This window comes from Oreochromis aureus, linkage group 18 (assembly GCF_013358895.1).
Source record: "Oreochromis aureus strain Israel breed Guangdong linkage group 18, ZZ_aureus, whole genome shotgun sequence".
Classification (NCBI taxonomy): Eukaryota; Metazoa; Chordata; class Actinopteri; order Cichliformes; family Cichlidae; genus Oreochromis; species Oreochromis aureus.
This window is the reverse complement of record NC_052959.1, coordinates 25894116-25920797: the sequence shown is the minus strand read 5'-3', so window position 1 is coordinate 25920797 and position 26682 is coordinate 25894116. Positions and strand designations below refer to the sequence as shown.

General features: G+C 40.0%; 3 protein-coding genes and 1 long non-coding RNA gene across 4 annotated transcripts in view; 2 read left to right on the top strand and 2 right to left on the bottom strand.

Moving 5' to 3' along the window:
* Positions 1 to 4: 4 nt before the first annotated feature.
* On the bottom strand, positions 5 to 7900 carry si:ch211-284o19.8 (protein lifeguard 1). Its single transcript, XM_031748085.2, has 6 exons — positions 7299 to 7900; positions 5944 to 6209; positions 4076 to 4276; positions 2978 to 3106; positions 1737 to 1880; positions 5 to 312 (listed from the first exon to the last, which is right to left on the bottom strand). Exons 2-6 carry the CDS (start codon positions 6196 to 6198, stop codon positions 178 to 180), a joined length of 864 nt encoding a protein of 287 aa, XP_031603945.2. The 5' UTR covers positions 6199 to 6209; positions 7299 to 7900; the 3' UTR covers positions 5 to 177.
* On the top strand, positions 3123 to 4168 carry LOC120434500. The gene is made up of 3 exons (XR_005609125.1): positions 3123 to 3271; positions 3370 to 3429; positions 4079 to 4168. It is a non-coding gene; the product is annotated as an uncharacterized LOC120434500 (long non-coding RNA).
* A 3186-nt stretch (positions 7901 to 11086) lies between the features above and the next one.
* Positions 11087 to 22094, bottom strand: zgc:66427 (uncharacterized protein LOC406256 homolog). The gene is made up of 5 exons (XM_031748340.2): positions 21331 to 22094; positions 19964 to 20059; positions 19458 to 19563; positions 16388 to 16490; positions 11087 to 13771 (listed from the first exon to the last, which is right to left on the bottom strand). Exons 1-4 carry the CDS (start codon positions 21851 to 21853, stop codon positions 16433 to 16435), a joined length of 783 nt encoding a protein of 260 aa, XP_031604200.1. The 5' UTR covers positions 21854 to 22094; the 3' UTR covers positions 11087 to 13771; positions 16388 to 16432.
* The window catches only part of LOC116326917 (telomerase-associated protein 1), a 36575-nt gene continuing 31931 nt past the window's right edge, over positions 22039 to 26682 (top strand). The window contains exons 1-6 of the mRNA XM_039601737.1: positions 22039 to 22166; positions 23240 to 23778; positions 23881 to 24063; positions 24185 to 24334; positions 26117 to 26281; positions 26367 to 26504. Of these exons, the coding sequence (XP_039457671.1) occupies positions 23242 to 23778; positions 23881 to 24063; positions 24185 to 24334; positions 26117 to 26281; positions 26367 to 26504 (1173 nt within the window). The 5' untranslated portion in view covers positions 22039 to 22166; positions 23240 to 23241. The remainder of the gene's footprint in view (positions 22167 to 23239; positions 23779 to 23880; positions 24064 to 24184; positions 24335 to 26116; positions 26282 to 26366; positions 26505 to 26682) is intronic.

The window sequence follows — 26682 nt, the reverse complement described above, 5'->3', positions numbered from 1 at the left end:
GTGGTGTTTTTGTTTGTTAGATTTTTTAATGGCTTTAAATCTGAGACAAAGACAAGATTCTATGCAAACATTGATTTTTTTGTGTGACATGATGCGAGGAGATTATATACAGCACATAATGATAGAGGACATTTTAATCCACAGTCTGAAGTGTCCGTGTGTTTTGTATATGCAGTTTCACCTCCTCCCCAGGATGTAGAGGAAAATTAGGACTACATCTAGGTAGATTCTGAGAGCAGCGTTGATGTAATCTTCTGGATCCGCACTGTAGGCCATCCTCCCCATCACCAGCTGACAGTCGATCACCAGGTACTAAGAGAGGCAGAGGAGGAGGAGATTTAGACCAGGGTGCGAAGTCACCACCAGAAAAACACGATCAAATTATTACATAAAAGTCACTTTATATGAAAGATATATAAAACTGTGACATGTGGCAATGAGACCTGAAGAGAATTGTGAGAAAAGTGTTGTCTAATTGTGTGACTCATTTTCCTGTAAAATACTTTCGTCCTTTATAGCAAAGTCCATAGGATTTGGACATTGACACATTGTGTAATTTTTCCCATGTACACTACTACCACACTGTATTTTAAATTAAACAAAATACAGCTAATGCAGATTTATTTAAACTCTGTGAATTAAAGCTGAAACTCTTCATTGTTTTATTTAAAAAGAGTCATCGTTCGAAAACCTATAGACCTAAGTTAGGGATGGGTACCGGTGTCCGGTTCTGACATAAACGGTAGTAACCAGACCGAAAAGCAGCACACATTTCGGTGCTTTATTTCGGTGCTTTTTTCCCCCTGAGCCAATTCTAGCCAATCATTTTACGTTTCCGAGGATAGTAGGCGGGGCCAGGTACGTACGTTCTTTTAGAGCAGACGCTACAGATTAAAAATGCCCAAGGCAAAACGGTCAAAAGTCTGGCTGTACTTCACAGCAAAAGATGCAAACTCAGCAGCCTGCAACAAGTGCTTTAAGCTGATACTGTGATACTGTCAAAGGAGGTAACACCTCAAATCTGATGAAACACCTGGCGACGCATAGCGTTTCTTTTAAAGCCGAGAAATGCGCCGTGTTTGATAGCTTGCTGCGAGACCTCACACCGAGCACATCTACTGCGGGTGTGGTGCCTGTTATCGGACCCGGAGTTGGCAACATCCCCCAAAAACCCGAAGAGGAGAGTCCTGGCCCCTAGCCCTGTCAGCGTAGCAGAAATGATGACTGATGATGATGGCAGCAGCAGCCGTGAGTAGCTTCATGTTGTTCGTGTGTAACGTTGAGTACGCTAACCACATTATTACATTAATGCATGTAAGGTGAACTAGCAAACACTGTCGTAGTTACATGCGGCTGTCTTCTTGTTTGATGGCAGATACTCCCTTCACCCTGGCCAAAAGGCTAAAATGACCAAAGAAAAAGTGGAAAACAGTTAAACATGAGAGGTTTTTGGACAAAGTTTGTGTTTTTCCATTGTTTAAGCACTGCTTCCAGCCAAGAGTGATGCCATATATTCCCTATAGCTGCAGAAAAGGCTAACATTGTTATCTTTTACAAAAAAACAGCTGAACATGAGAGGTTTTGGACCAATTTTGTGTTCTCCATTCTTTAAGCACCGGTTTGAGCACCGTTTAAGCACCGGCACCGTTTCAAAAGTACCGGTTTGGCACCGGTATCGGATAAAACCTAAACGATACCCATCCCTAGACCTAACTGGATCTTGCTCCTTCTCTCACCAATGAAAACAGCAGAGCTCCCAGACATCCATAGATAACTTCGGCGATGTAGCTGTAGTAGAAGGTGCAAAATATTCCAAACATGCCAACGTCCACGACCAGAATCAACAAAGCACTGTTGCAATAAGTAAAATCATAACGAGTCTGCAAATAACAGAAAGACATAAAGACATGAATTTCATTATTAAATAATCTATCAGTGTCTAATCTTATTTAGATTTTTCTTCTGTAGTGCACAGTAACCATGTGACATATGAAATGAACATGTGAAATATTAATCTTTTGAAACTTGAAGCATATGAGAGTCTCATAAAATAAGGCATTTCAGAACTTTTAAATTACAAATTAGATTTAAAACTCAGATTCTGAGACAGGATTAAAACTGTAAAAACTGTCTCAGTCTCAAAAGCTTGAGTAAAGAATATCACATTTATCCATTATTGTGTTTTTTTTCTTTCAAATGTTAGGAAAAAGTGTTTGCATATTCTCCAAGGGGCCATGTTGATGTATTTAAATGTCTTGGATGAGAAATAATCTACAATATGAGCAATATTAAATTTACTGTGATATTTTAAAAAAATGCAAAATTAGCAAATGTTTGCACTGAAGGACCAGAGATTTATAATTTTCTTTAAAATGAAAAATTGCTTAATCATTAAAAAATAGAGGGGAGAATAAAAAAACTATTGGTTGGGCTGATCAGTATCGGCATTTATAAATGAAAATTTAAAAGGTAAAAAAAAATATATAATAATGGAATCCTTCAACCATGGTATGAGTGGTGAAGTTGCATAGTTTGTCCACCAGAGGGCAACCTGCAACTTCCCTGCTGGCAACACATGTTGGAAACACCACAAACAAAACGACCCGCTGATCCAAGCAGAATCAGGCAGAACCTAAAGCAGTAAATAAATAACTACAGATAATGAATGTTAGGGGAATCTATGTTTCATGTGTCTGAAAGAAAAAAAAATCTGAAATATCAGAATATTCGATTTTTGAATAACCAAATATCGATATCAGTCTTACAAATATCAGTCAATATCAGTCAATCAGCTTCCCTTTCACGTTACATTTTTCACTGCATGCATTTTGTGTTATTCTGATGTGCTGTGGATTTTCTTTACAGAAACTTTTCAGAGTTTTGACTTCAAAGTCAGCTGAGAAATCTGCACTCTGCTTTGGTGAAGAAGAAGAAAACCTTTCAAATGCAGCTCTTCTGCTCAGTCTGACGGTCTCACCTGCGCTGAAAAAGCGATGATTGAGATAGTAACGGCCAGCGTTACTCCCATAGCGAGGATCACAGCAGTGGTGTTGTGAAAGGAGGCGATGGTCCCCGTCATGTATGACATGCTCACGGTGACAACAAACTGGAGGTAGAAAATTAAATGCATTAAACATCTCCAGAACACATGAAACGCATTTTCTACTCATTTTTTTCCTCAAAAAAATAAGAACATATCAAATAATGAAAACAGAAGAGAACATTTACAAGAAGCAAGACCAGGAAGAAATTGTGTGAACGTGGTCTTCAGGTATGGATGCTTGTTTCCGACATTGAAAAAACCAAACTTTTATATTGGGGCAATGTGGCCTTTTGGCCTCTGCTTTTCTAGTTTGTTGTGTTTGTCAGTCTCTTCCAGGAATTGCTGGGTTGAGGTGACCTAGATAAGAAAGCATAACACCTGAGCAGGTTTGGTTTAAGGCTTTTTCTTTTTCTCTTATGCACATACTCATTCATACACTTACCATGCATTCAGACACGAATGCACTTAATGAGTGCTTTTAAAAGAAAAGGTGCAGCAGTGAGCTTCTGCTTGCTTTTTGCTCTGCTGTACGTGCTGTATTTAACAACAACAACAACAGGAAGAGCCTGTCCTAAATTAACATGCCAACCAAACCTCAAATCACTCAGTGAATCTGCTGCCCTTTAGAGAAAACTTTAGAGGTTTTGTTTTGGAAAATGTAAAAAGCAAACTTTTCACAAGTCATTTAGAGCTTTGAGTGCTCAGTTAGAATAGAAAAGTGCTACATAAGTGCCAGAACATTTACCATCTGTTTGTGGAAGTCTAAATCTTTGACAAAAGTCATCTGTGATGTTTTTTTTTTTTTTTTTTTTTTTTGCTGTTGTTCTTATTCTGACCTTTATTTCCTTTTTTTAAAAATTTATTGCTGAGCACTTAGCACTTATACTTTAACTTCTAGTTTTTAGTTAAGTGGTTCACAAGCTGAGGTGCCATCTTGACTGCATGACCAAAGTATTTCACTTCTCTTTCCAAAATGTGACTGCGCCATGTTTCATATCCATTTGGTACATGGTTTTGTTATTTGTGACCCACCAGTGCCACAATGTTCCACGGGTGATGCTGGCTGAAGGACTTGCAGCAAGTGAGGGCGATGGCGACAACAACGAAGACGATGAAGGAACTGAGATAGACCCAAATGTTTGATTGCACTGCCTCTTTGACCACGCTGGAGAAGGTGAACACGCACACTACAGTGAAGGTGAACAGCAGCTGGAGCGTCACGATGCTAAAAACCTGTGCAGGAAAAGAGAAAAGGCTGAGTTTTGTTTTTTAAATTACAACTTTATTACTAAGTAACTACACTGTAAAAGAAAACTGCAAATGCTTTTCCTTAAAGTAAACTTACATTAACAAAGAAGAACTAGTCCAACAATATCAGCTGTTTCCTGCCTTAGTCAGAGGTTGCTTTGAAATATTAAAAATGGGGTATCAAACATGCAGTTCTGGGGCCAGAGCTGGCTCACCAAAGACCCCAGACCAGGCCCCAGGGTGGCCCAAAGAAATCTTTGATTTTTCAGTAAAACGCATTCAGTACCTGGTGAGGTAACACCAACTTCATCACACTGGAGTCAAAGAATAGCTGAGTATTTTTAGATCTCGAGAAGTTATTTCAATCACAGAGTAAAATATTATCAATGTTTAGTGCGTGAAAACTGTAAATTTGAAGAGTTTGTGCTTTTCAACAGTCGCTGTGAATTATAATGTACAATAAATCAGATATACTGTTGAAATTACACTTTTTTAAGGTGTACCAGGCTGCTTATCATCTGCAAAAGCAGGGTTCATTAAATGTTATTGTTTTTAAAACATACTTGTAGTTATCTATATTAAAATAAAGATGGGTTATTATACAATTGCTTTACTGGGTAGTCCCACTTGAGATCAAATTGGGCTGTATGTAGATCATCTATTCATTTTCTTATCCAGTTCAGGGTCACTTAGCAGCTGAAGCCTATCCCAGCTGTCATAGGGTGAGAGGCAGGATACAACCTGGACAGGTTGTTACTCTGTGGCCAGCGTAACAGAGTGGCAGCCGATCACATTTGGCCAGTTTAATATCAACAGTTAACCAAAGTGTGGGTCTCTGGACTGTGGAGAAAGCTGGAGTACCCGGTAAGGACCCTTGCAGGCTCAGGGAGAGCATGGAAATTCAAGGATGCTTGTGTGGTCCTTAAAAATAACTTCTCTCTTTTCTCAAATCTACTTATTTGTGCTCAGGAAGAAAGTGAGAGAAACAGCCTGCTTAATCTTCAGCATACAGGCACAAAATAGTTCCTGATTTTGCCAACTGTAACATGTGAACACCACGTGCTGCAATTACCAGTTCATAAAATCAAATTGATTGCAGAGCATAGCTTTTAAAACAGCTCCCTAAAAGTAAACAGGATTTGAAACACCCAACTTCTCCCACTCCAAGTGGCTGTTGTGTGAAAGTAGACCCGACCAAAACATCTGGCTGCTATGTTGACGTGCCCTTACGGCTTCCTGTAACTGGCTGTGAAATTCAGGGTTACTTAAGTTTTGTATATTTTAATTCCTTTTTGATTTGTTTTCCACTTTTATTTTTTCAGTTTAGTTTTTAGTTTAAAAAAAAATTGCTTTACATTTATGAGCTTTTGTGTTATTTTCAGTTTCAGAATATAGAATAATATGTCATTTTTCAGGGGCAACAAAGTTTACTTACTCATTTAATTTAGTCTGATTTTGTTAAGGTGCATAATATTACTTATTTTATAACTAAATTGAGTTAAAATTACTGATCATAACAACGACAAAAGAAAGCAGTTTTGTGTTGTTGTGTTGCAGCAAATACAAAGAGTACTTGGCGCACATGTCTCAGAAAGACTTTCAACATTTATGGTGGATTCTTAGAGTTATCGTCCAAAACGTAGTGTACAAACCTTTCTAATAAACCCTTTCCTCACTATCTCGTCATCAAAGGAAGATGAGGACATCAGCGGAGTCGTTTCTGATGATATCTGTGGGTTTATGTCATGGAAAGACTCATAACGAGAGATCTGAGGTGGTTTGTACACTGGTGGGACTTCAGAGTAGGCTGGAGGCTGCTCTCCTTGGTAGGAATGCATCGATGCCGAGGGGACATCAGAGCCGGGATCGTGCTGTGTCTCCTTGGAAGTGATGGAGTCTGCTGACATTCTGGCAAAAACTGAAAGTCAGTGACAAAAGAGGAACCAAATGTAAAAGTTAAATTCAAGTAAACATCAGTTGTGGGATGTATAGCAGCACAAGTGGAAACTGTCCGGTTTAAAAAAATACAATAAAACACGAGGACGTCATTAAAATCAGTAACCGAGCTACTAAAAGAATATTTCTACTCATATATTTGGTTTCAAATAGCTGCAATAATTCTGGATGGGGACAGAAGGGTCATGCACAGCATTGCTTAAGTCAGATGCAGATTTTTTTTTTTTAAACAGCCAGGCTTGCTGCTGACTTGTTACACAAGAATGGTGTGGGCACTGAGAAGTAAAACTTTTGATTACATCATTTACTGTGGGAAAGTTGGTGTTGTGTCAGCTGATGTAGGCTAAAAGATTTATGATACCCAATTTAACTGAACTTATTTTGTAGCTGCATTTTGAGTGTTTGCAGCAAACTATATTGCAGCTTTCACACTAAAATTAGACATGCTGTCTTTACATAAAATTAAACACTTGAACACAAATGACCTTACTTTACTTCATTTAGGTTTAATGCACATTACACAATATTATTTTAGCTAATTTTGTTACAAATAAACTGTTGCTGTGAATATCCTTGATTTTTTTTTAAGTTAAGAGTACTTGTAGACAATGAAGTGTTTAATGAACAGAGCTCAGTTTTTGCTGCATCTTACATGAATTCTGTTTTTATGAACATTTGAATTGGAATTCTGAAAAAGCGAACTGACCCAGAGTCATGGTGGCCTTTTAAACCTTTCAGGTTTTTGGCCACACAACGACTGGAAATCATATCAGACATCTGCAAGAATCTGAACGTCTAAACACAGCAAAACTTAAACAATGATCACATCACATCAGTAAAGTAAGAGTTTGAAATTAGACATGATCAGATCCATGAGTGAAAAATGCTGCCTTATTTAGAAAAAGCAGTCCAGATGATTAAATGAAACAAGAACAGTGCAAATAGTTGTTTTTACCAATAGGAGAAGCACTGGTGTCAGGTATACAGGACATTACCTTTTACCTACTGTAGTATAGGTCTATAATAGAGAGTAAATTATTGTTCTTCCTACCTCTGTTGCTTGATAATCCCACAGTACTTTATGTGATGAAGGCTACACGTTAAACCTGGACTGGTTGACGATGGCAGCTGTATATTTTACTTACATGATATCGAGTTTCACTTCCTTCCACTTTAAAGTGGTGAAACCTTCTGATGACTAACAGGGTTTAAAAACTCCTTTGTTTCTTAACAGATCACTGGCCATTAAAGTGTCCAGGGACTTCCCAGGGTCCTCCTCAGTCTGAACTTCCAGAATTGAGTGCTGTAAAAATTTAAAAATGACTGATTTTTTTGGTTTTTTTGGTTGCTCATTTGTGTGCTTTCTCTCTCTGTGGATTTGGCTTCTGTTTGCCCGTTTTTGGACTAATTTCCTGGACTGCTTGCAACCTGAATAAAGGTTTGCCATTTTTTGCCGTCATCCTGCCGTATCCTTTTTCTCACAGTCTACCTAAACTGCAGTTTGTGACAATATGGCCAGGCTTCTCCTTCTGCAGCAAATTTGCTGAGACTTTACTCCATCTGATCAGAAGCTACTGATTGTTCTGCTTTCATTTTGAATCTGTTAAACTTTCATTCACTTTAACCTCCTAAGACCCGAACTCTTTCATGGCATGCATTTTTAATTTCTCTTTGCTATTTGGGCTGATTGGGACCTGATGGATGTAAAAACAAGGAATTACGTGATTATTTTTTTTTACCTGTCTGTCTGTGTTTCAAAGTATTGTTTATGTGTGCAAATGTAGAAACACGTGCTTGAACATGTGTTTATATATAAGACATGTTGGGATGAGTACATTCAGAATTGTCTGGTTTTATTCAAATTATGAGGAAGTACTTAAAGTATAACACAAATAGTTCTTTTTTAAAAATAGTATTTATAAATGCTAACCAAATACAATATTCATAGAAATCTGGGGTAATCTTTTGTCTTTGGAAAGCTGTCCTGAAATATTCACATATTCACTTTGTCTGCTGCTGCCAGGCATAGACTGTAATTGCAATAATAAGTGTGCAACCTATTTCCAGACAGCTCATTCAGTGCTCACATTTCCCTCAAGAAAATAAAAGTACTAGGATAAATATTCATCTTTTGGGACAACACAAAATATTTTGTGTTTACTTCAGTTATTTTTAATGTCTGCTGTCCTTAATTAAAAAAAAAAAAAAAACATTATATATATATATATATACACACACAACCATAATGAACAAACAGACACTAAGATGAGTTGTTATATAACTGATAGCTTTTATTTCACAGGTTTATTATTTTTCAATTATGACATAGCTTATATTTCTGAAGACGGTTGTGGTATATTTTCAGGTCTGTTTACCTCACTGCCTCTTTTCATTTTCATTTTCATTGTGTTTATACAAAACACCCATAGTGTGTGTTGATATTTTCGAAAATCCATTCTTTCCTCAACGAATGCTGTGATTCTTGTAACACTGGCTGCCGTACACTTTACTTCAAGTTACTTTACTTTCTTCAGGTCAATTTCTGGAGAAGTTCAAACTTAGAGTTCAATGGTGACGTCGAGCACAGAAGAGGAAATGGCTGAGGGGCATCATGTGGTAGAGCTGAGAGCTTCAGTTCACAGACACCGAGGGGATGTTGTGGTTTCAACTGTAAAAAGAACTAAGGAACAAAACGTGCTTTTAAATGCAACAGTAACATGTTGTGCCCTTCCTGATTTTTAGATTTAATGCGGAATAAAGTCAGAAATTCGGAACTTGGAAATGACCTCATCACAAACTTAAAGCTCAGATTTCAGAAATGGGAACTGTGTGATGTTTGTCTTCATTGCACAATGACCCATACCATTGTATAATGGTTGTGCTGTGCTGGGACTTGCAGGTACATGCTCACCAGCTGCAGGAGCTACACCTGAGCTAGATTTTGATATTTGAACGTTTATTTTCAAGCATTATTTCAATTAACTGTAATGTTGGTGGTCACAGGACACAAAAACTGCATGTATGGAATCTCCAGGCAAATCTGATCAAAGCTGCTTAAAACGTTTGGTGACTTTCATCTGAAATAAGGATTGGAACAATTTGATTTTTATTACTCCTGCTGAATTGCTCATGCATTTAAATTCAGGATTGTTTGAGTGTCACATCTCTCTCTTAGAATGTCTCTGACCTGAACACAGTGTACTGTGCTTTATAAAAGCTCCCTCATTGTGCTGTCTGGCTCTTACAAACCTCTTCTAAGCTCAGCAGTGTGCGCTTTGCTGTCTGCCACATATACATATAAGCCTGAAATAACTGATATGCTGGCTTGTTACTGATGATTTTTGTAAAATAAGTGCATTACTTAGTGGCAGTCTTTAAGTCAGCCTACGACAGTAATACAAATCCAATTATTGTTTCTTTTAGGACTTTAGACTCTAGAATATTTAATATACAGAAGTGGTCAGCGTCTACTCTATGTCAGAAAGGGGCGTAAATCATCACCTCTCCACCGCTGCGGCTGACACTTGGTATGAGATGTTTGGGGTAATGTGCTCTGTGAATTATAGCGTAACATTTCCCCCTAGGCCTGATAGTGATTTGTTCAGATGCATCATTGGAAATCTAAGCCATGGTGTCTCGAGTTATTATAGTTTTGTATTTTCTAATTGTTTTTTAATTTTATTTTCACTTTGTTTTTAATTCAGTTTAAGTTCCCAGGGTAGTTTTCCTGTTTCAAGTTAGTTTTTATTGTCACAAAATGTTTAGTTTTATCAGTGTAAGTTTGTCTTTTTAATTATATTATGGAGGGCAAATGTCAGAGGTAAGATTTGGGAGCATCAGTACAGGTATTAAAGTAAGAACACAGAACCTTTCGAAAGCTGATGACTCACAGTCTTGGAGACATGTAGAAACTCAATAAACAGATGCCTCAGCAGGCTTGTTGTAATACAGTTTTTTTTTTTTTTTTTTTTTACCAGAGTAACAGATCCTAAAACTACAGATATGTCCTATAAAATGCTTTTTCACATCTAGTTATTTTTAGTTAACTACATTAACCTTGCCCTGGGGAACCCTTCCAAACAAGAACCACACTTGTTCAGCTTTTTCTGATCGGACAATCATGAACTGTAACATTTAACATGCTAACTGAGCTTGTCTGGAGCTAGATTTTGAGTTTCTCAGAGCATTGCAGAGTCAGTCCTTGGGCAGGACCTCGTTGGGACGTTCACTCCTGGGAAGATTGGCAACTATCTTGACCGTATTCCCACTTGTGAATAATCTCTTGCTGTAAAATGACAGACTTTTTTGGGGGGGACATTGCCTTTATGTATTTTCCCTGCTAGCTCAGATCACATAAACATCTTCTGTGTTTGCCTGGTTTCAGTCATGAGAGTTGGACCATGAAGCGTATCTGAAATCGAGCTACTTTTATGCATTTTGTTTGCTAATATGTGATGTCGTTTACAAATCTGCTTCAGTAGCTCAGATGAATTTCAGCAGCAATTTTGCACATTTTCAAAACTTTCTGCATCTTAAAGACATCACCGTTGTTGTTTTGCATCATTTTTAGGAATCGCGTTCACATTATTTGTTATTGAGGATGGCTTAAGATTAGTTACCAAACACCTTCCTCTGCTTATTTTACATTAATTGTTAAAGAAAAAGCAATTCCTCTCCTTCTGTTCATATACAGTAGAGATAATATGTCCAATGCATCTCCTGAAATCTACACATATGCTTAAGCAGGTGCTGCAGTCAAGCTGCACAAACAAGAAGACACATTTTTGACAACTTAAACCAAAACAAATATATATATACACAAAACACACGGACAAAACATCTGTCACACATATTTATTGTAAAAAATACATATAAAAACAATTTGAGACATACAAAAGATCGGAGCTTAGAAACAGTATATTGAACAGACAAGGACCAAGCAATTTTCTTGAGTTGTATTACATATTTACAATTTAATAAATAAAACTCAATTTGTTTGTTTTATACCAGAGTAAAGGCAGATTGTCCATATCTTGAGGATGCAGATGCCGCTGTGGTGACAGTTTAAACACATCGGTCTGTAATCACAGGGCAGGCAGGGAAACGGCGCCCTGTGATTCAAAACCAAAGACTTGAGAATATTTATACAAAATACATCCTTGGTTGGAGAGGGGCTAGTTTGCACACCGAGCATTTAGCTAGCATTGGTAAAAATTTGAGGTATTGCACCGCACAGCTTAGAGGGGGTTAAGAAAGTAAATCAAGAGTAACGTGGCGGTTTTGGATTGTCTGTAATCTTTATCGACAACCCAACTGCCACCAACACCCCTCTGAACACACACACACACACACACACACACACACACACACACACACACACACCCCCCCTTAAAACCCTCCCAGCCAAAGTATACAATATCATAATTTATCACCACGACAAATGTAATCTGAACATCTAAATGATCGATGCGCCTCCTCTTCTGCCCTGTACCCTGCAACAACACAGACCTAAATGCACAAACAAACTATTTTTGGCTTTATTTTTCTTTTCTCCAATACAAAATAAGAGAAACATGCACAGGGCTGCCCTCTAATGACGGGACAGGTTATAGCACCGCAGACTGCAGAACATTGGGGTGGGGGAGACAGAAAAGACCAACAGAGGCTGGGGTGAACAAACCTGTGTGCATGGCTCACCTCTTGGCCAACCTCTAAACCGCCCCACACCACTGCAGCGCTGAGAGTTAAGCACCTTTAGAGCAGGCAGCAAAAGCAATCAGTTACAATATATGTTTTGTTCTTTCTGCTAGACTTTCCACTGGCCTACGTACAACCTGTATCAGGCAGCATCTGTTGAGCAGCCTTACTGTTTGGGCTTCCACTTCAGCTCAGCCCCCCAAAACGACACCACAAATACCTCCTTGCACAAGAACCCCTTCACCAGGCAAAAGGCAATCATAACACACACAAAAAGAAAGGCCAAGGATAGCCATTTAACACATTTAGCAATAAACATGAGCTCTGTGATAATAAAATAGCCTAAAAAAAACAAAACAAAAAAAACAAGGGGAATGGGAGGGGGGGGCTGCTTATGTAATAATTAACCATCAGCTGTCCGTAGCCTCCAGTGTTATGGATAGAGGCAGAGACCACATGGTGTACACTTGCTCCAAAAATACATCCGTCCCTTTATCTCCCCTCGATCTGGCATTTGTGTAACCAGATGGCGAAACTGTTGCGTGGTCCAAAAGCAGAGAAAAGAAAAATCCAAATGACACCCCAGAGGACAGAGGCAGGGGACAAAAACTCAAAACAGCTTTCAAAGTAGAAGTTTCGACCATGTGAGCAGCCATGTTGCGTACCAAATACAACGTTAAACAGGAAGGATGTTGAATGCAGTTAAGCCGGTTCACCAAGCAGACTTCTGGGCAATTTACAGTACACACACACACTTGAATTTACAGTCGTGCTCAGGACATAGTGTGTCCCTGGTCGTTATCTGAATACACACACACACACACACACACACACACACACACACACACACACACACACACACACACACACACACACACTCTTATCCAGGACCTTATGGTTTAAACTAAAACAAGCCTGAGGGACAAAAGTGCACAAGTTGGTGCAAACACCAGCGCTACTATGGCCCTATAAAATACCTACAAACCCTCCTCAACGCTCACCAAGTAGCAGCACATTAAACCCACCGCTATTCAACCACCTACAAGAGTCTGACCCCCCCCCCAAAACAGAAGAAGAAGAAAAAAAAAAAAAGACTTATTTTTCTGCCCCCTAAACAGTTAGGCCCCCCAAACATCCCCTGAAATGTTTACATGTAACAGGAGAGGAAAAAACACCTAATGACGGCAGCCCCCATTCACCAAATACAAGTCCTCAACCTCCAGCTCAATCAAAATAAAGCAATGTTTACATGGTAACAGTTCATGCTTTCAGTGTGAGGTTGGTTCATTTTGGGGTGAGCCGAGAAAAAACATTCATCCGATGTATGACATGGAACGATAATCGTTCTGTTTTGGATTTTTTCTTTTTTTTTGCAAAACACTTGATAAAATAAACAATCCCGTTGGGAGGGAGAGAAAATACACAGGAGAGGATCCAGAGTCACAGTTAAGACCATTTTTTCTTTTCGTTTTTAACCCCCCCCCCCAGCCAGGTTTAAGTTCGTTCTAGGATGATAATATTTATACGTTCCCCAGTTTAAAGCCAAGTGCGCAGAATAGACGGGTAAACGCCGTTGTTCCTGTTCCAACCTCGAGGGGATGTCTCGACCACGGATTTTTAAACTGTCGGGAGGAGTTTGGCTTGAAATGGTCAAGCTCAAAGGGATTGATCCCAGCAGAGAGCATCAGGTGTCTTCACGTGCAGCTTCCTCTTAGGATCGTCTGTTCTCCGCTCATGTATTTGTAGTCTGTGTCCAAGAGTGACAGTGGGCTTTTGTTTGTTCAATTACACATTTTTTATTGGGATTTTCAGATTCAGTGTAGTCTCCTGTGAGGGCAGAAAAAGACACGAAAAAAGAAAAGAAAAGAAAAAGATTCATTAATACAGGCTGTGGGGACTGTGCTGAAAAACAAACTGCAGCAAAGACAGAAAAATTTGAAAATTTATGTCAATTCTATATCTTTTTTTTGTTTTTGGTGTTTTACAGAAACAATGTGGCCACAGGCAGAGGTTCTTTGTGCTGCCAGCATTTATTTTCTATACAAACGCTATTAAGTTCAGCACTGACGCAAAAACTTTGAGGGTGCAGCTTCTTCCAACCCCACCCGCCCACACACCCACACTGAACACTGAGAAATCCAGAAGCAGGGAGTTTTGTGACGCAAATGTTGGATGTTACTATTAACATTTTTTACAGCAGAAGCCCTTATTTCAGGAGTAGAGCAGCACTCTAAAAATGAGTCAGCGGGGAAAAAGGCTGCCCTTTGGGCTCGATCAAAGAGCAACCTCCAACCATCGATAACAAGCAGAAGTCCCCTAAATGTCCCCTGATGCTTGACAATACAAGTGAGTAAATCACAAAGACTCCCATGTTAAAAAGAAAACCTTTACAACACAAAAACATTTTGGACTCCAAGCACAGCTTTCCCCAGAGCAGAGTGCAGTTTTTCTTATAACTCACGCACCTGGAAAATGGAGTTAGAGGTGCAGCCACTTTGACTGACAGGAAGGTGGAGCTGATCAGCTTCTACTCGGCCTCATCCACTGCTTTGGTTTATTAAAGTTTATAAAAGTGGTTTACAAAAGTGGATCTTTTCCCCCGTAAGTGCTTTTTGGAGCGTTTTTTAACGGATGGATCTGACGAACTATTATCAAACTGTAACAGACGGAGGTAGTTTCCAGGTCTTAGTATCTTAAACATGCATTATTTTTAAATGGCCAGCAGGGTGCAGTCTCTCTGGTTGCTTTCTATGAGAAAAGACGTCACGGATTTGACCTTTGAACACTTTCCTGATGAAATTATGTGCTCAGTCCCAGAAAGTTGAGTCTGTTCAAGTGGCTGTATCCACATCAGCATAATCCAAATGAACAAAATCATCTTTCTGGGATTTCCTAACCTGGATGACATGTGCGCTGAGTCACTCATTTTCAAAGCCACGCTGAATAAAACATAAACTCTGTTTTTTTCAATCTGATTATGCTATGTTTTAGAAAGCAGGATTAACCAGGGTATGCTGGGCATTGTCTGATGACTTATTGAGCTCATCTTGAGGTCTCAAAATAGAACTCCATAAAAAAATGTTTTAAAAAAATAGTTGCTTTCATCTTTTATATTCTCTATGGCTCAGACACTAATGCTAAACTAAGACTCACATTGCATTTCTTTACTTGTCTGAAAAGTACAACTAATAAATCCATCTTGAAAACCATGCCAAGTAAATAAATAAACCTATAACACATCCATTGGGAAATTAATGTGCATACCAGACTGGCATTTTACAGACATTGCTGGCATTTATCACACACAATAGCTAATCAAGAAAGCAATCACTGGATCCGTCAATAATGGCATAATTAACAGTCGCAGCTCTTTTGTCTTGTGTCATTTTCACACTCGAGGTGGGGCCCTGTTTCCCTCCAGATAACAAATCAAACCACACATTTTATTTTTTTAAACAACTTGCCAACAAGTCGTGGATACTGACACTCTTATTTGGTGTTGGCTCTTGTTGTGGCAACGTCTCACTTCCTCTTCCCGTTGCAACGCACGGCGGTGCTTATCTGTAGTTTAATCTCTGTAGCTTGGTTAATTACAAGCATGCACATAGCAACTTATTTCACTGTGTAACCTACACGTGGGTTATCGGAGCACACTTTCTGCAAATTAAATTTACAGCTTAATGTGTCTTCAGGGGTTTGAAGGGCTTGTAGTTCGCCGTCTCACCAGCACTTTCCTGCTCAGTGTATCGAATGTTTAACTACACCAGGCCTCCTTTAGTGCTAGTAGGACTCATAATAAATTTCGTTCTTTCATAGCTTTGAAGGCTCAGTCCTGCAAAAACACCATTGCTGATGCAAAAACATCCACCAGTTCAGCTCTAGTACTGGCAACATTTTAAATGACTGTGTGACCTAAATACATTACACTTAATCATTGTAGTTATGCGTAATTTAGTGTACCACAATTGTGTCAATTTGCGTATGCATCTCCCCAGGGGGATGCAAACATGCTCCACTGTAGTCCTCCAAAATCCCAAATGCATGCTGCTGGACGTGGATGACGCCGTGCATCGGTAGAATGCTGAGTGGTTGGTAAGAGGGCCAGAACAGGGAAGGGAGCAACAGCAGAGTTAACCGCGAAAGTGAGAGGCATTGTCTTCAAATTCAAAGAGCTGAAGTGAAACGGAGTCTGTTATAAGTTTGCTTTTCTCCACAGCTCGCTGACGGACCAACGGCAGCACAAACAGGGGAAATCCACAGACTGGTTTGTGCCACATACTTCACATGCTGCCCCTATTGAAACCAGGCGCTCTGTGCAAGTAGACTGACAGTCCGGACTGCCCACATGCTACCATTGCTGAACCATAATGTCACCATTACTCTTCACTGCAGGCAGTACTAGCTGCACGTTTTGGTCATTTATCAGGTCAGCAGTGTACGTACCTGAGTCGGGTTGGTCACGGCGTGGAATACATGTGACCCCATGAGTCAATCAAAGGGATGTTCAGGGCAGCAAGGCTTCACCTTTGACCAGGAATCAATGCAGCTGCAAGGAGACAGAGCACACTGAGAATGTGGAGACACCAAGACGATATACTTGAATCAACTCATGCTAATGTAGGAAAAGCTCGAAGGTCTTCTTGTGGTTGTAGCGTCTCCCACAAGGCCTAATCCACTCACAGGAGGTGTGAAACCAAAATAAAAGGGTAAACATTCAGCAGTCAATCCTTCAAGGCCTCGTTGACTCACTGAAAGCAAATGGAGCAGAGATAAGACGCCCGAAGACCTCGGGGCCTCTTTTGGCTGTTTGCCTTTGTCTTTTTGTTTTGAGTTGCAAAAGTCTGTTAGGTGTTTTTTCCCCCTTAAGTTAATGGCCTCTTTACTTTTAACTCGTGCCATCACCTCATGTTTTTCAGATGGTAATGACTTTTATTTTTATTGGCTTTAAGTCACTAATCTGGAGCCGAGACAAACAGTCGATACTTAATGAGCCTGGATGGAAAAAAAATAAAAAAATAAAATAAGCAGCAGCTAAAGCAAAACATTTACCAGCAGGAGATTTTAGGTTAAGGATAATTAAACTGAATGTTTTGGGTGATGCTACTTCTAAATCAAAATGAAGTCATTGCGTTGAGCGTTGGGTAAACACATGAATAATGAAAACCAGTATGAGATTAATCCACATTAAAAACAAAAATACTTGTATATAGTCTTGTTTAAATAAACTGTTTAAAACGATTGATAAGCCGCTCAATCCATGCATTAAAATACATAGAAAAGTTGTTTTATATAAGACACATGATGTATTCACATAAGTAACCGACTGACTTTCTTCAGTAGAAATATTCAATGTTTTTGGGTCTGTTAGCAGTGTAGCTAGTAAAGCACAAAAACAACATTATGACAGATTGCCCTCATATACCTCAGACCTGATTAGTGATCCTATTCGTCTCCCGGCTTGGGACCGACTCTAGCAGCGAGTTCCATTTGAAGTTTGAAAATTTCAAACTCAGAAAGCCGGAGCAGCCTCACTGACCCAGACTTAACAATCTGAGATGGCACCAGCAGTGCATGTAAACATTCATAAAACTGCCAAACTTGCAATCTGTACAACTAATGTACATTTGTTATGAGCCACACGCAGAGCACCGACCAGGATCTGTCCATGACTGTGCTTACAGTGTTTTAGTCCTGCGCTCTACTTTTAGTGATGCATAAACTGGCCTGCCTTACTAATGAGCAAAACAAATCCTGGTATCCTCTCACTTTTCTACTGGAGTGCGACAACATGGAGCCATATTTATGTTTCAACTTAATCATAAATTTTTTTTTTCTCTCTCCATGATCTGTGTAAAAGTAGAAGTATTTTTTTAAAGTTCCTCTAAAAAACAACTAATTATATTATCTGTAATTTTTTTTTAAAGTTATAAAAATACAGCAGGCTGGATCTTGAGTGATCGATTACCTAATCTCGGTAAATCGGCTGTACTGACATTAAGGGGAAATCAGTGGCTTCTTGGAAGCTGGGCAAAAATCAAGTAATGAACAATACAATTTGTTTTAATTTTTTTTTTTAAATAAATTCACTGAAACATACAACATACAGAATCACAGTAAAAAAATCTCCTAGAAATGTCATTAATTCCTTGGAAATTCCAAAAATAAATAAATAAAATAAAGCGTTGAACATTACAGCACGTTTTAAAAATGTCAAATGGGCTGAAACACATTATGAAAGTTGATAGTCATTTATTTTTTCCTAGAAATGTCATTGCCACTTAGAAAACTCTGTGCTCACATCTGGTATTTGTGTAAGAGCGGTACAGTTGTAAAAGCTCTTACTGAAAAAATATTTAAAGTCTTTCCTTTTTTTCTGTCACATATTTATAATAGAGGATGCTCTTATTAAACATGGCCAATGTTTAAATGAATTAAAAACATACAGCTGGAAATGAGCATAATAATAAGTCCAAATAATGTGAACACATGTTTGGCTTTAATCCATTTTATCTCAAATTTCAAAACAAGGCTTCCCAATTCCATCACTTTAGCAAAGATTACAGAGTTGAGTCTGGCACATCCAATCTGGGACATGAGTAACCAATCTGTAATTTTCAGAAAAGTGTAGCTCTATATACGATACACACTAGGGCTGTGCGATATGACCAAAATCTCATATCCCGATATTAAGACATCTATCGTCCGATAACGATATAAATCACAAAATGTAACATTTTCTGTAAATTCTGTGAATGTCGGGCAGCTCGACTTGCGTGAAGTGTTTCCAGCTGGGCGTCGGCGTACCTGGAGTCGAGTGTTTTAACTGATGCATGAAACGATACATTTTTAGACATAAGTTGTAACGCCGCCGCGTTTTCTTTGTGAGTATTTATTACACAGCGTGCTGCGGGGAAAAGCCTGTTCTAACGTTTGAGTCTAAGGTTTATTTTTTAGCACCTGACGGCTCTTTTTGCTTCTCATCCGTAAATACTCTGCATCTTTCACGTGATTCAGTTTATTTTGAAACGTCTCAACAGGATCTTGAGCTTTATTGTGAAAGGTTTATGTGGAAAATAAACAAGCGGACACGAGGTGGTTTTACCGTCGTTGTTGCTAACGACAACGCATAAAACAAGTGCTTGACCGTCTGTAGTGTGGTTATATTAAATATAAGAGAAAGAGAGAACTTTAGGAAATTAATATAGCCACTACAGTGACCATCAAAATAATGAAAAAATATTGCCGTAAACAGTTTATTTTGTGACACCACGAAACAAACGATAGCGTAAAATGAAACGATAGACGTTTTTATATCGTCATCCGATATATATCGTTATATCGAACAGCCCTAATACACACTAGTACAGAACAACTTTTGCGTCCTTGTTTCAGATAGATTTCAGCTCTGGAAACCACCACATTTGCCCAGTGAGTTTACTTTTAATGTCACGTTTTGTCCCAAGCGAAGAAACAAGCTTATCTGCCCTATATTTTATTTTAATTTCATTCATACCTCTTGTGGTAGACGCAGAGGCAGGCCAGCCTGGCGATGGTCTCTCCCTGTACCAAATCCTCCAAACAGATGGAACATTCTCCACTGTCTTTACTGAGCACATCCGCTGTAAATGCACAAACACACAAGTCAACAATCAGGGTTTTTCCAGGCTAAAAATGGCCCTCTGGGGAATGGCAACGCACGTAACCAGTCTACATATAGCAAAGGCAATGAGTCTACAGTATCATACTTAAGAGAAGTCTGAATTTTCCTCTTATTACATTCAGTTTGATGAACAAAAGTTTATTTTTTGGCTTGATTAAATTAAAGCCCACTTAAAAATAAAGTTTTGCTCATATTTTTGTCAGAGACTTTGACCTTCCCAGAAGAGAAGATCACAAAGTCATTTTGATGAGTGCCAGAATGTTTTTTTTTTTATGCATAGGAAAAAAACCCTGACAGTAAGTGTCACCAGCCTTTTAATAAATACAGCTGTAGGAGTATTTTAGTGGCATGATACTTACTGTTGTAAGGTAGAGGAGGAGATGTGAGGCAACTCAACAGGTGATCCTCAATCCGACCCCCCGGGAAAGGCTTTGAGCAGAAAGGACAGCGGATATCTGCAGAGGGCACAGACACAACAGACCCAAGATTAACACGGTGTGTCACAGTGCGATATAAATGATAGATGATGCGCGCTGAGCACAAGTGCTGTGTTTGGACATCTAGGTTGCACAAGCTGAAACCGCAAACCAAAGAGTAGCCTGAAACACAGATGCTAAATGAGGCGTTCCCATGCCTGAGATGGTGAGACGTTGCCCTGAGTGTAACTGACCTGAAATAGCGTTATTTGACTGTACACACTGCTCAAAACACTGACTCAGTCTTGAGGGACGGCCACCGCTCGAGCCATTCGTAGATAGGACAGGCAGGCAGAAACAGTGCCTCGCTGCCCTACATTCGCCTCCTCCATCTATGATCCGCTGCCAGCAGTGAGCAGGCATGTGCAGTTGTGACCCATTTCCCTACACTTGCTAGAGGGCTGGCCTGGGAAATCCACCACACTGCTATGTTTTGGCTCAAAATGTCACGCTTGCCGTCACATCTTCACCATCTCTATTCATCTGATTATCTAACGCAGGCTGAGACAAGTGCAATTTTTTGGCTTCCCCTGCACAGTAATGTTCCAATTTTAATGCAAGTTTTTAAAAAAAGGAGAAAAAAAGGCAGTTTGTTGCTTAATGTTTTAGACTTTCACGCTGCAGGATTTACCCTTGTGAAATGAATGGACTTGTATATCACCACTTCCAGTTTTACGCCACAGGTCTGCTTCATACAATAGGTCCTCTGATTATTTTAGTCAGCATGCGAGCACGGGAAAAAAACGATTATTTGTCCAAGAATGTAAATTCCTCAGCAAATCCATTTTAATTCCAGACTGGCTTGATTGAGGGTTGCACTGCGGCATTTATGATACCGTTATATCCAAAAAACATATGTCTTATACTTACTGATGCAACAGTTGCATTTTTCGCTTAGCCAAGGTTTTAATAGCCCTGTGTTATTATTTTCTCTGACTTCAGATTAACATCAGCTGTCTAATGAAAGCACAGCCAACCCCCACATTTTTTCCCCCTTCTCCTCAGGTATTGAGCAATCTTTTCCCGTCATCTTCAAGCTCCAACACATCCATGGATTTTACGTAGCTTCTGTGGAAAAACGCCTTGCTGTATGCAAGCTTTCCTGGCATCTAAAAACGATTCAAACCACAATTACTGGTGCAGACCAGCCCTGTTACTAAGGAAATGTCATTTATGTGGCGCAAATACTAAATATTATACTTAAAAGAAAAAAAAAATATTTATCTGGTGCTCTTTAGATGTTAACTTACTGCCGTGGCGATTGTTCACTCGGTAAAGGCCGATCCAAGCCTCTGACACCGGCCGCTGGTGTGTGCTTCGAACTCGGGCGGACCTTGCGCCAACACGGGTGGCAGAGTGCCGATTCCCGGGCAGCCGCTCGGAAAAAGTGCGGTGTGGTGTGCGGCCTGTCTCCTCAACCTGCTGGTGTTCTGCGTCGACGGGAGCCTCTGGGCTAACATTGCCGTCTTCCTCGGGTTTCCCCTCGCTGTTGTCGTCGTCCCCGGGTGACGCCTGGCCAATGCTAGAGGGGATGCTGTGGTGGTCAGCGGGGCTGCCGTCCGCGCTGGCTCCGAGCTGCCCCGGGTCCGAGTCACTACCCTCCTCCGATCGGCTTCGGTTGGCCTCAGTGTCATCGAAGCTCACCGAAAAGTCGACAACGAGGCTGGTGGGCCTCGTGAAGCGAGGTCGCCGACAGGAATCCCGCTTTGTCCCATCTTTTCCGAAAGCTGAGGAAACCGCGTCTTCCTGTAGGCGACTCGCTCTCGTCCCCATCTCTGGTAGGCTAATTGAGCTGGCTAGCCGCGCTGCTTCCTCAAAACAAACTACCACAGAACGAGGGGACGGATTAACTTTGAAACGACCCGTAAAATGGTAAAATACTCGGATGGACACTTTAAATAATCCCAACTGCCCAGTAACGTGGCCTTGTGAAACGGGTAGTTGAAGTTCGACGTGTCTCCTCCGGCCTCAGTTCGTCCTCACTATCCACATTTTCCTTTCTTTTTTGATGTACCCGTTCTTCTGGCTGCTGCAGCGGAAATAGAGCGTTTGCATTTCCTCTTTGCGCCTCAGTCCGGCATTTACGGTAACTTCATCATCCTTCACAATGACTTTATTATTTGAACATTAAACAGCTTAGATATGTTTTATGGTGTTATTTGTTTATCTAATATTGTTATCTTTTTCTAATAAATATATCAGAATTTATTGTGTCTGGTATTACGGTAAAAATAAAAAAAAGTATTACGAACACAGTATTCTGACCAATCACTGGTCTTCTTTTGATAGCCGGCTGACAGGACCAGTGTTTGTATGACAGCCGTTTACGGGAAATCAGTGGTTATGCTTGACACCAAGGGGCTTCGAAACAGAAAACAACGTCTGACGGAAACGTTTTATATCAAACTCTCTACCCACGGAGTTGAAATTGCGGGTTTTGCGGTGAGTTTCCTGTGTCTAGCAATCGTCCTTGTAGCTAACCACGCCTATGAAAACTTGAGTCACTGCAAAGAACGAAACATTTGCTCCCATATTGAATTCAGCTGCAAATGTTGTGCAGTGTTTGTACTTGACAGTTCATTCATTGCACTTAATGTTCTTTCCCTATAACTTATATCAGTGTTTGTTTTATTTCTGACTTTGGTGGTTGATTTTACTGCCCTTATTCTTGTTGTTTACATATGGATAATTGTCAAATTGATGACATAACATGAGTTATTTTGTTTTTTGTTGTTGTTTTGTTTTATCCAAAACAAACTCTGGAGAGCACCACACCAAGTTTAAACGTCGTAGTCCCAATTATGTGTCAGTTTAGCAAGTTTTACTTTAGTTACGAGCTGCGTTTGCGGTCTGCTTCAAGGCCCCTTTATATTTGGATTTATATTTGACATATTTATATTTGATCAGATTTCTGCATGTTATCCATGCATTATTCTGTATGTTTCCCAATGACACTATCTACAGTCTGTTGGGCGTCATGTTTTCAGACTTTGTTCCTGTAATATGGTTCACGCCCTTAGATACAATAAAAGAGTGCTTGTTCAAACAGTAAAAGGAATCCTGCCAAACACTCAATACTCTATGCTCTCTAGGATTATATGGCTTGTGACTGAGAGGAGAGGAGTGGCTTTTGATCTTCTGATCTCTTTTTTTCTGCAGAGATGAGTGCTCTGACTTTGCAGTCGGCAAGCCTGGCCCCAGGAACACAGAAGCAGCAGCAGGCAACATGTGGGAAAAGTTTGACTTCAAACTATTCTCCTCTAAGTCTGGAGAATAAGTTCTTAGCTCAACCCTCCACAATAATGCCCCAGCTTTCCTCCCCACTCATAAATCTTGCAGCACAGCCTTCCTCTTGCTCCTTTCTCCAGCCCTCCAAACTATCTTCCACCTCATCCCACCTTCTCTCCACCTCTTCCTTTGCAGCCTCCCTCACTTCTCCCCTCCTAAGCACCCAGAACAAGCTCCTAGCCAGTAACTTAGCTCATCATTCTTTTTCCTTGACCTCCTCAGTCCCTAATGACTCTCTGCTCTCTACATCCCTGGCCAGTGGGGCTCTACTCACTAACTTTGCTCAAACTCCTTCATTCTTACACCATGATCTCATGGGTGAAGAAGAGAAAAGAGATGATGAAGGGGATCCAGATGATAGATATGAAATATCTGAAGCGATGCCTTTCAGTTTTGAAGAAACAAGTGTGGTAATTCCTCATTCCTCTTTAAACATAAAATCATAATACATCAACTTTTATTAAAACTTTTGTTGCATGTCATTTTTAATTTAATTTGTTCTGCACAAGCAGATTTCTGAGGATGAAGATAATGAGGCTGAAGAAGTTGATGCTGAGAAAACTATGGACTTGCCTGTACTGGAAACAGAGTTGATGGAACAAGAACTTGAACAAACTGAGGTTGTCAGACAGGAGGAATTTGGAGAGGTCGAAAGAGGAAACGAGAAGGCCGAAGAGGAGCTGAAAGACAAAAAGGTTGTAGAAAATAATTTATTCATGTTGGTGTCGTCAAGTTTACATTTCTGTAGACCGGTGCTCCCTAATTGAACTCCTGGGTGATGATTAAAGTGACTCCTTGTCTTTGTCTGTCCTTCAGTATTTCCTCTTGAACATTGTGTGTTGTTCTCTGGTCAATGAGAGCACAGCTCCAGGCCAGAAGGACTGGGACTCAGAGGGCAGTGTTTGGACCAGAATCACAAACCTGGCAAAGGATATTTCTGCCTATGACCCACAGTTTCTTCTGAAGGTATGCATGGCAACTAAACTTTTAATATTTCAACTCCACCAGGACTTCATTATCATGTCAATATGGTAGAAAAGCAAATTTAAAAAAAACAAAAAAACAAAACAGATAAACACTCAACACTAAGTGACAACAGGATAAATCTGCCATGACTGTATATATCATAAACAATATTAAATTATTGCTCTGTTTCAGGAAAATATTGCCCACACAAATGTGTTGTTATAATGGAGTGCATTACTAGTTACACATTACTACATGCAAATTAGCTAACTCTTTTACAGTCTCCTCATGTAGGTCATGTAGATCCGCGATGACTTTCCAGACCAATTAATTCCCACAAGCCTTTATTGTTGGTTGAATTTATAAATGTCTTTAGTTCAACCCAGAATAAAAATGGCATGGTTTATCACAAGGTCACACAGCTTCCAACATGCAAATTGTCAGTTTGCATTAAGGTGTGCCCAACGTGTAACAAGAGCTTTACTTTCTTGGATGTTCAGAATATTTTCATAGACTATTTCCCTATAGTCATGCTAACCAGCCAGAAACGATCCTATATGGACAACAGGATAGAGCATTGAGTTAGCAACAAAAGGTAACAACCTTGGTTTGCAAGCTGCATTCAAAAACAGTACCAATAAGACTGTACTGTTAGCATTCAGATAAGATGCTAAAATCACACTGATCAAAACTGGAAAAGAAATATCCTCCTTCTTGTTCTTTCGCTGGTTCGCTTTATGGATCACCACAGCAGATCATCTGCCTCCATCTCACCCTGTCTCTAGCATCCTCCTCAGTCACACCATGTCCTGCTTCATGCCATTCATAAATCTTCCGGCAGCTGCTTATTACACATCCTTGGTGCACTGTCTCACCTTTGCTTCTGTAACTTTGTCTCCAAATTGCTCAGCTCAGCTGTCTCTCTGATGTACTAATCTGTAATCCTGTCCATGCTGGTCACTCCTCCTGTATTTTTGTCAGTGCCACAGACTCCAAATCATTTATCATAGCGGGTCTCGCTGCCATCTTATAAACCTTCCCGTTAACTCTTGCTGCTATCCCATTGACGCAAACAACTCCTAACACTCATCTCCACCCACTCCACCTTGCCTGCACTCTTCACCTCTCTTGTGCACTGTACATTGCTTTGGATGGTTAAACTCATCTACCTTGACTACTTCTTCTCCTTTCACCTTTGCTGAGCAAGCCGTATTATTAGTGAAATAATGTGATTAAAAATGCTCAAAAAAGTTCCAGCGGCAAAACATGGTAGAGCGGTCCAGTTCAGTGGCTTAAGTTAGCAGAGATAAGACTTAGCTATAGCTGACTGCCATATTCTGTCTATGTTTGCATACCTAACTGTTTTAGCAATCAGTTTTAGCTGCCTGTCAATGAAATCAGCCACGTCCCTAACTCCAGTATCAAAGCGAGTGAGTTATAAAACAACAACAGCAAAAAAAATCACCCCTCTTAGAGTTGTTATGAATAAGGAAATTACTCATAGAGACCAGAACCTACTTTTTAATACTAATAGTTGAGCATTTTTAGTGAGAGTGAATTGCTTCTGGAGCTAGGCTGAAGGTGTCATTGAGGGAACTGCAGGTTTTTTTTCCCACTTTGGTGTTTGCTTAATTTTTCAGCCCTGATGCACACACATCAGGTATTCTCAAATAACCAATTTAAAGTGGTGCGTCATGAGAGTAAGCACAGCTAATGAATGGTACACAGTGGGGCCATAATCATGTATATCATATATTATATCGTCTGTCTGCTCCAATCTAGGTGGCACTTTACACTCGTCAGAAGCTAAATATTCGGATCACTGCGAACTTCTTATTGGCTCTGGCTGCCAACCTGCCGCCCACCAAGCCACATGTCCGCAGATACTTCTGTGCTGCTGTACAGCTGCCGTCTGATTGGCTGGAAATAGTCAGAATCTACAGTACAGTAAGTCATAATGATTATCTGTTGTATGGTCTGGACGATCTGGATGTACCAAGTCTGTCTTCACACTACAATCTGATGTTTCCAGTGCTTCAGCCGCTCTCTGCCGATGTGCCTGAAGAAGGCGATGGCTGACAAGTTCAAGCAGTTCAGCGAGTATCAGCTGGCCAAATACAACACACGCAAGCACCGCTGTAAGCACAACCGCAACAAGCGCAAAGCAAAGGTGCAGATTCAGTGATTATGTTCTCTCCTAACCTTTTAAAGTCTCAATGTGGAAATTAAGGCCTAACCAAGTAATACTAATATAACCACCTCTTTAGTGGGGAAAAAACCTTTAGTACTAGAGATGAACACTTTAAAAATTAAAACTGCTTGTGGTTTCTGTGTTTGCGTAGCTGACT

Bases quoted from the DNA above. Each gene is read 5' to 3' on its own strand.
- si:ch211-284o19.8 (XM_031748085.2), bottom strand. From the start codon at position 6,198: ATGTCAGCAGACTCCATCACTTCCAAGGAGACACAGCACGATCCCGGC. The intron at 3,107-4,075 runs GTGGGTCACAAA...TTCTACCTCCAG, and splicing joins CGTGGAACATTGTGGCACTG to TTTGTTGTCACCGTGAGCAT. The intron at 1,881-2,977 runs GTGAGACCGTCA...TGTTATTTGCAG, and splicing joins TCATCGCTTTTTCAGCGCAG to ACTCGTTATGATTTTACTTA.
- zgc:66427 (XM_031748340.2), bottom strand. From the start codon at position 21,853: ATGGGGACGAGAGCGAGTCGCCTACAGGAAGACGCGGTTTCCTCAGCT. The intron at 19,564-19,963 runs GTAAGTATCATG...GTGCATTTACAG, and splicing joins TCCTCCTCTACCTTACAACA to CGGATGTGCTCAGTAAAGAC. The intron at 16,491-19,457 runs GTATGAATGAAA...GTCTCCTTGCAG, and splicing joins CTCTGCGTCTACCACAAGAG to CTGCATTGATTCCTGGTCAA.